Source organism: Mustela nivalis, assembly GCF_964662115.1.
Source record: "Mustela nivalis genome assembly, chromosome: 1".
Lineage (NCBI taxonomy): Eukaryota > Metazoa > Chordata > Mammalia > Carnivora > Mustelidae > Mustela > Mustela nivalis.
The window spans coordinates 126,502,284-126,514,844 of record NC_139020.1 but is presented as its reverse complement, the minus strand read 5'-3'; the positions used below and the strand labels follow the sequence as shown (position 1 = coordinate 126,514,844).

At 36.3% G+C, this 12,561-nt stretch overlaps 1 protein-coding gene across 12 annotated transcripts in view; it reads right to left on the bottom strand.

The window, feature by feature from the left end:
• Positions 1-12,561, bottom strand: part of TOPBP1 (DNA topoisomerase II binding protein 1) — a 62,620-nt gene that overhangs the window by 25,425 nt on the left and 24,634 nt on the right. For 7 of the 12 annotated variants that reach the window (XM_082719010.1, XM_082719014.1, XM_082719019.1 and 4 more), the window contains 3 exons: positions 8,688-8,899; positions 7,136-7,422; positions 33-206 (listed from right to left, as the gene is read on the bottom strand). In XM_082719010.1, the coding sequence (XP_082575136.1) occupies positions 33-206; positions 7,136-7,422; positions 8,688-8,899 (673 nt within the window). The remainder of the gene's footprint in view (positions 1-32; positions 207-7,135; positions 7,423-8,687; positions 8,900-12,561) is intronic. The other 5 variants (XM_082719012.1, XM_082719013.1, XM_082719017.1 and 2 more) reach the window with 1 other exon arrangement.

Sequence of the window (12,561 nt, the reverse complement as noted above, 5' to 3'; positions counted from 1 at the left end):
TAATTTGCTTTTAATAAGAGATCTAATTCTACCTTCTTCGATTGGGCATCCTTCAGCTGAGGGCTGGCAGACAAAGCAACAGCATTTCGAGAGCTATTTGCCAAAGCAAGTTTCAAGTTTCTGACAATGACTTCTGAAAGTGGCGTACTCAGTTTCCTTTTCTGCTGGCTAGGACCTCCTGGAGTTTCCAAGGCTGCAAGTGCATCCTATATGTATGTTAGGGGAGAAAGAAATGTAGGAGGAAGAGGAGAAAAGGACAGGAGGGAAGAAGATGGGACAGAAGGAAAAAGGAAGGTAAATAGTATAAGGAAAGAGGAAGGGAGAGGTAAAGAGAGAAGAGATAAACCTCAAAATTAACTGGATTATAGCTTTAGCCTCCTCCAGTTTTCTTTCAAACAAAAAGAATGAAGTATTAACTGCATCTGAACATAATTAAAAAAAAAAATTTATCATACTGTTCAGCAAATGAGTCCAAAGAGACTCACAACATGCTCACATTTTCAGCTGTGCTCATCACATTTGGGCTGAATCTCAGAGCGGGAGGTGCAAATAAAATTAAGCAAAATGAATGAACAATAAACATGGAAGGAAGCAAGCAAGGATGGATATAAGCAAGATCTGACCTGTAAGGTTAATAAATTGACGGAGTTGAGAATTGTGAAAAATCCTCAAAAGGACAAAATATATTCCTGTGTCCATGTCACCTACAGTTCCCTCATGCGAAGGGGCCACTGTTATTCAGGCCGCGCTGCTCATTCTCTTTTCCATCTGTATAGTATTCCATGCACACAGCTGATTGGATTTACCACTATTCAACTGATGAATATTTAGATTAACAATCTTTTGCCAGTATGATGATGCAACGAACAACCTTATACACACATTATTTTGCAAAAGGAAACATTTAAGCAAAATTTATGTAACAATGCTGACATTGTTCACATCATGAACAAAGCATTAGAATGTTTCCTAACATGTTTGACAGCACCAGTGGGTAATCAGATTTTTCTTTTTGGCCCATCTGATAGGTTAAAAAAATTTAACTGTATGCTCTAATTTTCCACCTTTTAATACTAAATAAGATTAAACATCTTTATGAATATAATATTTCCATTTAATTTTTTTGTGACAGCTATCTCTTCCTAACTTTGCCCATTTTCCCCATTACTTTGTCTTAAAAAAAAAAAAAAATTATTTATTTATTTATTTAGAGGGAGGGAGACTGTTGGGGGAGGGGTAGAGGGAGAGAGAGAATCTCAAGCAGAGCTTGACCCAGACACAGGGCTCGATGCCATGTTCCTGAGATAGTGACCTGAGCTGACACTGAGAGTCAGGGGCCCTGCTTTTTCTTTTTTTATTCACTTGTCTGAATATATTTCTAAGAGTTTATATGCATACATATACATTTGAGATATATGCACATTTCTTTTCAATTTGCTGCCAATTTTTGCCATGGAGAATTTTTTTTTTACCTAGTTATTTTTTTATTTTTATTTTTTTAATTTTTTATTTTTTATAAACATATATTTTTATCCCCAGGGGTACAGGTCTGTGAATCACCAGGTTTACACACTTCACAGCACTCACCAAAGCACATACCCTCCCCAATGTCCATAATCCCACCCCCTTCTCCTAACCTCCCTCCCCCCAGCAACCCTCAGTTTGTTTTGTGAGATTAAGAGTCACTTATGGTTTGTCTCCCTCCCAATCCCATCTTGTTTCATTGATTCTTCTTCTACCCACTTAAGCCCCCATGTTGCATCACCACTTTGCCATGGAAAATTTTTAAATACTTTTATTGTACATTTATAAAATCTGCAGTTGAATGTGGAGAATTTTTTAATGCTGTCAGATTCATTATGACTCTTATTTCTTTTGAGGTATATGTTATAGTTAAAAAGGTCCTCCTAACACTAGCATTACTGAAAAAAAAACTTACTCTTTCATGGCCTGTTCCTATAATCTTTATGCCTTCATTTCTTATATTTAAATATCTAATCCTCTGGAATTTATTCTGGTGTAAGGGGTGAGTTTTCATCCCAACTGTTTTCTCAGATGGTTACTCAGCTGCCTGATTTGAATGCTACCTTTATCATATAATACATTTTCCAATCTGTGGGGTGTAATCCTGTTTATCAATATGAGTACTCATGTGATGACATACTGCTTCAGTTACTGCAACTTCATACAATGCTTGAATAACTACCTACAAACTCAAATCCCCAAATTTCTTTCTCTAGCCCAGATCATTATCCAAACTTCAAGCTATGCATGTAATTGCCTATCTGACAACAGTACTTGGACGTCTAATAGGGATCTCCAACTTTATGTGTTGAAAATACAAACTCTCGGTCTGAGGCCTTGATCCCAACCTGTTCCATTCAACTCAGCTGACCAGAGCTCCATTCATCTACTCTCTCAGATCAAAAATTTAGAGGATTCAAATTCCAAACATTTAAACACCTGCCATGTACTAAGGAAATCTGATGGAGATCAATCATTATCTACACATACCCTTGTAAAATCATTAGATTTTGAAGATAAAAGAAAGCGCCACATGGCTTTCTGGCAAAAAAGATAAAATAACTTACAAAAACAACATAGTTAGACTGGCATCAGAAATTTCAAAAACATATACAAAGAAAGGAAGCAGTAGAGTAGCATTTTCAGGAAACTCAAGAAAAAAAAATGCAAACCAAGAACAATACATCCAATCTGTTGAATAAACAAGGCCCTGGTAAAGGTTTTGAATGTGCAGAACTCGGGAAATATTGTACATATGTCCTTCTCAAATATTCTAGAGGATGCACTTCCTCCTGTAGTGCATTCGTCCTTAATGACAGTAAGCATTTCACATATTTGATTGTAGAGTTAAGACTAAACAAGGGTGAGGTTCATGGGTTAAAAAAAAAAATAAACAGGGGCGCCTGGGTGGCTCAGTTGGTTAAGCGACTGCCTTCGGCTCAGGTCATGATCCTGGAGTCCTGGGATCAAGTCCCACATCAGACTCCCTGCTTAGCAGGGAGTCTGCTTCTCCCGCTGATCTCTTTCCTCTCGTGCTTGCTCTCTCTCTCTCTCAAATAAATAAATAAAATCATTAAAAAAAAAATAAACATTTTATCTTCTGACAAAGTTGATAAATGTAATTAAAAACAGTAAGTGACTCTTAATCTCACAAAACAAACTGAGGGTTGCTGGGGGGAGGGGGGTTGGGAGAAGGGGGTGGGATTATGGACATTGGGGAGGGTATGTGCTTTGGTGAGTGCTATGAAGTGTGTAAACCTGATGATTCACAGACCTGTACCCCTGGGGATAAAAATATATGTTTATAAAAAATTGAAGGAAAAAAGAAACAGTGGAAGAGAGAAAATGGGGAACCAGAATAAGATTACTGACTGCAACAGTAGTAGGGGTCAAATCATATAATTTACAACTGACATAAGGTTAAGATAGGGGTTTAAGGGCACCTTAAGAATAAAACTAATAAACCCTTTCCTAAATAAAAGGAAAACAAAAACAAAAACAAAAACAGAGGACATGATACCTGAAGAAACATGTAACATACATACATACATAATGTAAACTAATTATAATATATGACAGAATTGAGACCAAATAGAAATCATATTAAATGTGAATAGATTAAGTCACCTGGTTGAAAGGAAAAGATTTTTCTTTTTTAAGATTTTATTTATTTATTTGACAGACAAGAGATGACAAGTAGGCAGAGAGGCAGGCAGAGGGGGGTGAGGAAGAAGGCTCCCTGCTGAGCAGAGAGCCCGATGTGGGGCTCGATTCCAGGAACCTGGGATCATGACCTGAGCCGAAGGCAGAGGTTTTAACTTTTAACCCACTGAGCCACTCAGGCACCCCAAAAGGAAAAGATTTTTTTAAATGGCTCATAAAGCCAATCTCAATTCTATGCTCAATTCTACCTTTAAAATGCAGCAATCTCCAAAGGCTAAAATGAAGGATTACACAGGATTATAATGCAAATGAAAATCATAAAATGGTACGGATTGAAATCCTGATACCAAAGTAGACCTCAAGCCAGAAAGTATTACATGAGAAAAAGAACACATTTCAAGTTACATTAATAGTTGTAATATCTATGTACTAGTTAACATACACCAATCATCTATCTAAAAACAAAACCACACAAGATCCAAGAAAGAGAAACACACCATATTATTGAAACTTAAAAACAACACATAGTATGAGTGAGTTAAATGACCAAAAAACAGGAAAGGATATAAAAGGTCTAAACAACATTATCAAGAAGTTCGATCTTGTGTGTATGCCTGTATACAGCAAAGACTATCCATGTTGGAGAATATATCTGCTCATAAAATGTTCTCACAAAATCAAGCAATGTTCTCAAAAATTGACATATATCAGGGCACAAACATCAGTAAGTTCTATGACGTAGAAATATTATAAACAACACTCTGATCACAATGTAATAAAATAATAAAAAGTGTTTCCATCTGGAAAGTAATGAAAACTCTTTCCGAACAAAGGGTATATGAGTATTCCTCCTAGTATTTTTATTTTGCAACATTTTAAAGAAATTATTTCCAAGTGAAAAGTAAAAACAATATTAACAATAATAACCTCAAACCTTATAATTCTTTATTAAGAAGGATGGGGAACACTGGGTGCTCAACACATTACTAGTAGGACTATTAACTGGTACAACCACTTTGACAATTTGTCAGTCTCTACTAAAGTTGCTCTCCCAGCAAGTTCACTTTTAGGTATATACCAAAAAGAAATGCATGCACACATATTCTAAGAGACATGCACAAGAATGTCTACATCTAAATGTAAATTATGGACTACTCATTTTTTTTAATTTTTTATTTTTTATAAACATATATTTTTATCCCCAGGGGTACAGGTCTGTGAATCACCAGGTTTACACACTTCACAGCACTCAATTATGGTATACTCATTTAATGGAATATTCTGCAGCAATGGAATCAATGAACTAAAGTTAAAGGAACAGGGACACAGCTTTCAAACAAAGGCTGAACAAAAAAAGAATATATATTATATTCATAATATATAATATTTAAAAGTAAAAAAAACAAGGATAACAAAGTTCGTGTTAGAAGTCAGGAGTGTTACCTCCAGGAGGAAGGAGGAAACAGTGATGAAGGAGAGGCATAAGGAAGGCTCTAAGGTACCTGGCAATGATCTTCTGAACATGTACAGTAGCCTTCCAGCTGTTAACTTTAACATATTTTAACTTTAACTTAACTTTAACATATCATTTAGCAGCACATCTGCTGTACTTCTCTGATGCCAATTTAAAATTAAATAGGAGATTTTTAAAATATGAGGCCTAATGTATTCAATTTTGTGATTATTTTATGGCCCCTTCTGTTTTCAGAGTACAAAGTTCAATATACCATATTACATCAATTTGAAGAAGCACTGATTGTAAGACGAAGTACCATTTTATGTATTACCAAAAAGATAAAAGTCCCCAAACCACCACCCCAAAAGAAAGAAAGAAAAAGAAAAAAACACTCCTAAGTGAACTATGACTCTAAATAATAAAACTTTTAAATATGTTTTGTGTCTTCACTGAGACTATTTAGAACCATCAGCTTTCTGCAAGGTCTCTAAAGAAGAACAGTGTCAATGACAGGGAATATTCTTATTTTCTTCCCTACTAGTGTCATTTCATCTACTATTCAAAAAGTTTGTGGGGGGTGCCTGGGTGGCTCAGTGGGTTAAAGCCTCTGCCTTTGGCTCAGGTCAAGATCCCTCTGCTCAGCAGGGAGCCTGCTCCCCCCCCCCCCTGCCCCCGCCTGCCTCTCTGCCTCTGTCAAATAAATAAATAAAATCTTAAAAAAAAAAAGTTTGTGAGCTAAGAGACCTTAGAGATCATCTAGATATACCCTATGATTTTATAGATAAAGATGATGGAGCCCAAAGAGGTTGACCTCTTTCAAAGACAGCAAGAAGCAAAGGAGAAGGCTGATTCTAGATCTCAGGTCTCAAACCAGTGATTTTTCTCTATTTCTTAAGGCATAATGAGCAGTGTTAATCATAGCACAAAAAGTTACTTTTTCGAGCACAGGTTTTGCTTAGTGAAACTATCCAAAGTATCAATTTATATTTATTTTCTGAAGATGAACAATCTATAAATTCTATAACCTACTTCTTAACACACCAGTAAAAATTATTAGAATGTTGCTTTTTTTTTTTTTTTAATAGGCTCCATGCCCAGCATGGAGCCTAATATTGGGCTTGAACTCCAGACCCTGAGATCAAGACCTGAGCAGAGATCAAGAGTCAGACACTTAACTGAGTGAGCCACCCAGGTGTCCCAGAACCTTGCTTCTTAATACCCTACCAGCAAAACTCCAATAGATGAGTAGTATAATAACAGTGCAAAGACTCATGGATAAAAAGAATCATAAACAATGATTTCAATAGCCATTCGAAAGGCCAACAGCTACTAAAGGAATAGTAAAGAAAATCATTTTGGGGGAATAAGAGGAAACCGTTTATTGCCAAATAATGTCTTGATCTGGGAATGAATTTCTCAGAAAGGGAGCCATCCTCCAGTGCTCAGAAGATCAAACAAAGACGCAGACTTAACCTATCTTTTCAAGGGAAGTGACTGCAAGATAAGGTGATAAGAGACACATTTTTGGAGAGCAAGCACTGAGTATACTGCTAGAATCAAAACATAAGTAGCAATGGGTTTATATCATAGTTAATAAAACTATTTCATCACACCATTGCATTTGATCCTTCAGATAAATCTGTGAGTTTTCAGAGCAAGTGATATCCTCTTTATACAAAAGAAAAAGTCTATGTTTGGATATGTTAAATAATCTGCCTAGAGTCATACTGCTCATGACAGATGTAGGACTTGAACCCAGTCCCGACTTCACACCATTTTACCTCCCGCTTTTATCTCAACCCCAAGTATATGGAGGGACTCGATAATATGATCTGCCAGTATCTCTGGAGAACTTACTACCACAAACTAGAGGTGATGCAGAATTTGGAGTTTCAATTAACTTATTATTATAAGTTATATTATAACTATTTACTTCATATACTATGAATTATATTAATTGTTAACTCAAGGACCATATTCTGTAATCCCTACCTTCACATCAAAGGAAGGCTTGAAGAGTTTGTCCTTGGACAGAAATTTTGATGGTGTATCCAGATGTAAGGAGGGCTCTTTCTGAAGTGGTTGTCCCACTGGTGGGGAGGCCGAAACCTGTCTGGTATGTTGTGAGATCACAGCATGGAAAGCTTTACTCTGAAAGCGGTTCATATCTAAAGGCGTGACGGCTGTTTTCCTATGAGTTTCCAGGTGTGCAACAGGATGCTCTGGAGTACCTGGGTTTAGATTCACCCTGTTTGTTGTTTCAGTTTCCACACTTTGTTCTAGAGATTTAAAACGAGAAGAAACAAATGTGAGCCACTAGTCATCTTTTATCTCTGAAGATGAATACACAAAGTGCTATTTTTATGTCTCATTATTAGTTTTCATGTAAATTCTCAAGTACATTTTAAATCACAAAATTATATATCTACTTTCCAAGAAACAAACCAAATAATACATTAAAATATATGTTGAGTTAAACACAGAACATCAACTGAAACAATTAATGAAATTAGATTTCCTGTTTCATTTTATTGTTAACTTGAAGTATTTTTTAATAAACTTCATGATTTGCCAAATATTATATAAGTGTTATCTTGGTGAATGACAGAATTAAGGGAAAAAACCAAAAACAATTACATATACTCTGAGTTAACAACTACAGTGAAGATTTTATAAAGTTCTTAGTGATATTTTAATATGACTTAGGTATCACTTTGCCTCAGTTCTAAAATTTCCAGTCTGTTTGGGTAAGCAATAATGGCTCTGAGAGCTGTTCCCAAGCTATTGAAGTTTGCCCAGGGATGCCATCATCTTCTACTGTGTCCTCCCACCAGTCTTTTTTCAATATTTAACAAAAACACTTATTAGATGGCTATGCCATGCCAGGTCCAATGCTAGACAATGGAAATATATCATGCACAAGACACACATATTCTTTGCCCTTTCAGAGCTTGTAACTGAGTAGGGAGACATGAAAGCAAACTAGATATTAGAACACTGAGATCAAAGGTTTAAAGGGAATAATGGAGGGAGATTTGGCAAGACAAAGGCCATACTTGGGAGTCAAGGAAGGCTTCCCAACGGAAAATAACATCCAAGCTTGGAGGGCTGAAAGATATGGACAAAGAGGCAACCATGAGGTGGGCCAGAGAAAAGATGCAGAAGTCCAAAGATGAGAGGAAGAGAGAGCACATGAATGACACGGTGTGTCAATGTGAGCCACAGAAGAAACAATAAATGGGATTCTAGCCCACAAATTTGGACTTCAAACACTGAGACCCCAGAATGCTTCCAGATTGTTTTGTATCTTCCAGCTTTCAGACACTGCCTGTACTAGAGAGCAGATAAAAATTAAATCTGTGCTATGAACACATTTATTTTGCCACCAAATAAGGAATGCTCAACAGCAGTGCACAACACTCAATGTGAAAACTAGAAATCAGTGAACTTCTAAAAACAAGATTCAACATATTCATATTCCAGAGACCATCAAATTGTAAAAATACATATAATACATATAAAAGGACAAGATAAAAGTATTAACCTTCTTTAGCAGACTTTTCAATCAGAAAATGGCTTTCATCTGCTCTCTTTCCCATTCTAGCAGTCTCCAACAGCCAAGATATGGTGACTGCTGGTAAATTCCACTTCTTGGCAGCTTCATACTTAGAACCACCTGGTTCTTTCAATACAAGATGTGTACTGGCAAACATGCCTTTCTTTGCATTGGATTTGCGAACAAAGAATTCTTGAACGCTGAAAATTATATTTAAATAAAAACAAATGGTCATAAACACAACTGAGCAAGCTAAGAAGAAGTTTCTAATACAACTGTTGTTAGACTTCTATGTATAATACTCGCTGATAAAAAGCTCATATACTGGGCGCCTGGGTGGCTCAGTGGGTTAAGCCGCTGCCTTCAGCTCAGGTAATGATCTCAGGATCCTGGGATGGAGTCCCGCATTGGGCTCTCTGCTCAGCAGGGAGCCTGCTCCCTCCTCTCTCTCTGCCTGCCTCTCTGTCTACTTGTGATCTCTCTCTGTCAAATAAATAAATAAAAAAAATCTTAAAAAAAAAAAAAAAAGCTCATATATTTTTAAACCCTCTTACATGACTACTCTAAGGTAAAAATGTATTGCTACAGTAAAAGTTTTTATAAAAACATTAAGAAAATTAAACTAGACTTTCAAGAACTAATCAGGAAAATTACCTCCTTAATTAGTCATCACCTACCCATATTGGGTCTTTCTTCCCAAAAGGAGGCATGGAATAGCTAGGGAGCACAGAAAGGGTATGAATAATACACTGTATCTTTCCAGTCCACTATGTCTTTGCAAAGCATTTTCAGACACAATCTCTTATGAATATTTGGGAAGTACTAGTATGTTACAAAATATTGGGGGTTTTTGGGAAAGATTTTATTTGCCAGAGAGAGAGAGAGAGAGAGAGAATGTGTGTGAGTACAAGGGCGGGTGGCAGGCAGAGCAGGCAGAGGGAGAAGCAGGATCCCCACTGAGCAGGGAGTCCAATGTGGGACTTGATCCCAGGACCATGGGATTATGACCTGGGACTCGATCCCAGGACCATGGAATTAAGATGCGAGCCTAAGGCAGATACTTAACCCACTGAGCCATCCAGGCATTCCTTTTACAAAATATTGTAAAGATACAACCTGGGAAAAGATACAATTAAGTGAGAGGGTGGGTGGATCATGGACATTGGGGAGGGTATGTGCTTTGGTGAGTGCTGTGAACTGTGTAAGCCTGACGATTCACAGACCTGTACCCCTGGAGCTAATAATACATTATATGTTAACTTAAAAAAATGCAAAGAAAAAGAAAAAGAAGATAGAATTAAGTGACTTGCTCAAGATGACAGATATTAAACACAGAGAACATAGGGGCAGAAAGAGAAGTCCACCACTTAACATTTAAACAGAATTTTTTTTTTAACAACTGCTAGGTTTTATGCTCTACTCTCCACTTTTAAGATGCTTTAAATCTCCCACATTTTTCCTAGCAATTTCATGGTTTCATTTTTCACATTTAACTCACTGATCCATTTGGTACTTATTATGGTATGAGATGTGGCTCTAACTTTATTGAATCCTATTTACTGAATAAGCCATCTCTCTTCTTCAATGACTTGGAATATCACTTTTTTGTTTAATAAAGATTTTATTTATTTGAGAGAGAGCACATGCAGGAGGAGGGAGAGGAGGAGAGGGAGAGTCCAACTCCCCACTGAGCAGGTAGCCTGATGTGGGGCCCAATTCCAGGACCCTAAGATCATGACCTGAGCCGAAGGCAGATGTTTAACTATCACCAGGGCACCCCAAAAATAACCTGTTTGTATTTGGGTCTATTTCTAGACTTTCTGTTCACTCACTAAACTTTCTGCAACTTATAAAATCCACACTACTATTTAGTGAGGTTTTACAAAATATATTTAAATACAAAATATATTTAATTACAAAATATATTTAAATAACTATTAACTAATAACTAAATAACTATTCTAGAATTTTTATGATTTTCTTGCTTGCTAAACTTTACTTATGAATTCAAGAATTTAGTTTGCTTAATGCTATCCCTAAAAAATTTGGGCAGCATTTTAACTGGGATGTTAAATTTATATAGTAATATAGGAGACAATAGAAACTTCTTTATAATCTTCTTTCCGAGAACATGGATATCTTTTCTACTGTTTCCTTAATAGCATTTTATAAGCTTCTGTAGCTCTTGCAAGTTTCATGTTAAACCTTCTGGTAGGTATTTTATCTCTCATTGTAAACTTAGTTTTCATCAACTTTCCTAACTGGCTGGTATGAAGGTCAATGATTTCTGTATATTAATTTGCTACATAGCCACTTTATGGAGTTTTTCTCCAAGCACTGCTTTAGTTTACCCCATGGAACCTGGTGTCATACTTTTGCTATTGTTACTTTCTAGATCTTCTGCAACTTCAGTTTTAAAAAAAGGTTTTCATTGTTTAGCTTAATTCAAATACAGAACATAGCGAGAAAAGAAATACAAAACTTGGTGATTATAATCTATTTGGATATTTATGGCAATAACTTCCTTACCTTTCTTTAGTTTTATCACATAGTGCATTCTTAAACACTACAGTTTTGTCTTTTTAGTTATAAGATCCATCCTCTTTCCCTATCCCCTTAATAGATATTTGTTGAAGACACTGTATTATTTATAACATAAAGTTATCTCAGAGCCTGAATTTTGCTAATTGCATTTCTGTGCTATAGTTTACATGCTATTCTCCTACTTCCTATAAATCAGTAGTTGAATCCAGAGGTTTCATCAGATAGAGGTTTTATCATTTTTGTAAGGCCACTTTAAGGTGGCCGTGTGTTCATCAGGAGGCACATGATGTCTGTTTTCCTCTTTATTACATGATTATTGATTTTCAGGGCCTAGATGTTTTCATTCATTAGGAATTATAACCCCACCCTTCTTCATTTATTTGTTGGAACACCTATATTTTTTAAAATTTTTAATTTTTTTTAATAAACATATATTTTTATCCCCAGGGTGTTGGAACACCTCTTAAAGGGAAACTCTGTCTTATCCATTATTATGGTACTCTTATACAGATTACATAGGAAAGGCAGGATAAATACTTGATCCTTTCTCTAACAGCTTTCAAAAGAACTGGCTGGTTTCCCAGCATCTTTCAAATATGACCAATTAGCTTTGTCTGGTGTTATTATAATATTATGATTTAAACATTATTTGATGTGTTTGGATCCACTGCCATTATTCTGTCTAGTGGTACTTAAATTGTCCTGTCTTTGGCCTGCAGAGGTCCTTTGATGCAACTTTCTTAGTAGTCCTTGCTATCTGGTCTGACAAAATGTTCCAGACTCACTGGCACCTTTTTGCCCCAGATCTGGAAAATAAATAAATAAATAAACACACACACACATGTGTGTGTATGTATATATACGTATAATATGTACATACATGTATACATATAATACACCTATATAAAGACTATACATATGCATATATATGTAAATTTTTACACACACACACACACACACACACACACATATAAAGACTTTGAGAGAGTGCAGAGAGAGAGAGAGATAGGTAGTGAGCGAGCAAGTGAGCATGAGTATGAGCACAGATATGGGGGGTGGGCAGAGGGAGAAGCAGGCTCTCCACTGAGCAGGACTTAATCCCACGACACTGGGATCATGACCTGAGATGAAGGCAGATGCCTAATGGGCTGAACCCCCCAGGCACCCCTGGAATTAATCATTTCTTTACATTTTAGTTTCTTTTAGCAGGAAATGGTACTTAAGGATACAATCTGGGCACTGGGATTGCTTATTACCATTGTGTTGATAAATGACTTCTAGGCTTATAAATGGGTTTGAATCCCACTTGGAACCAAGA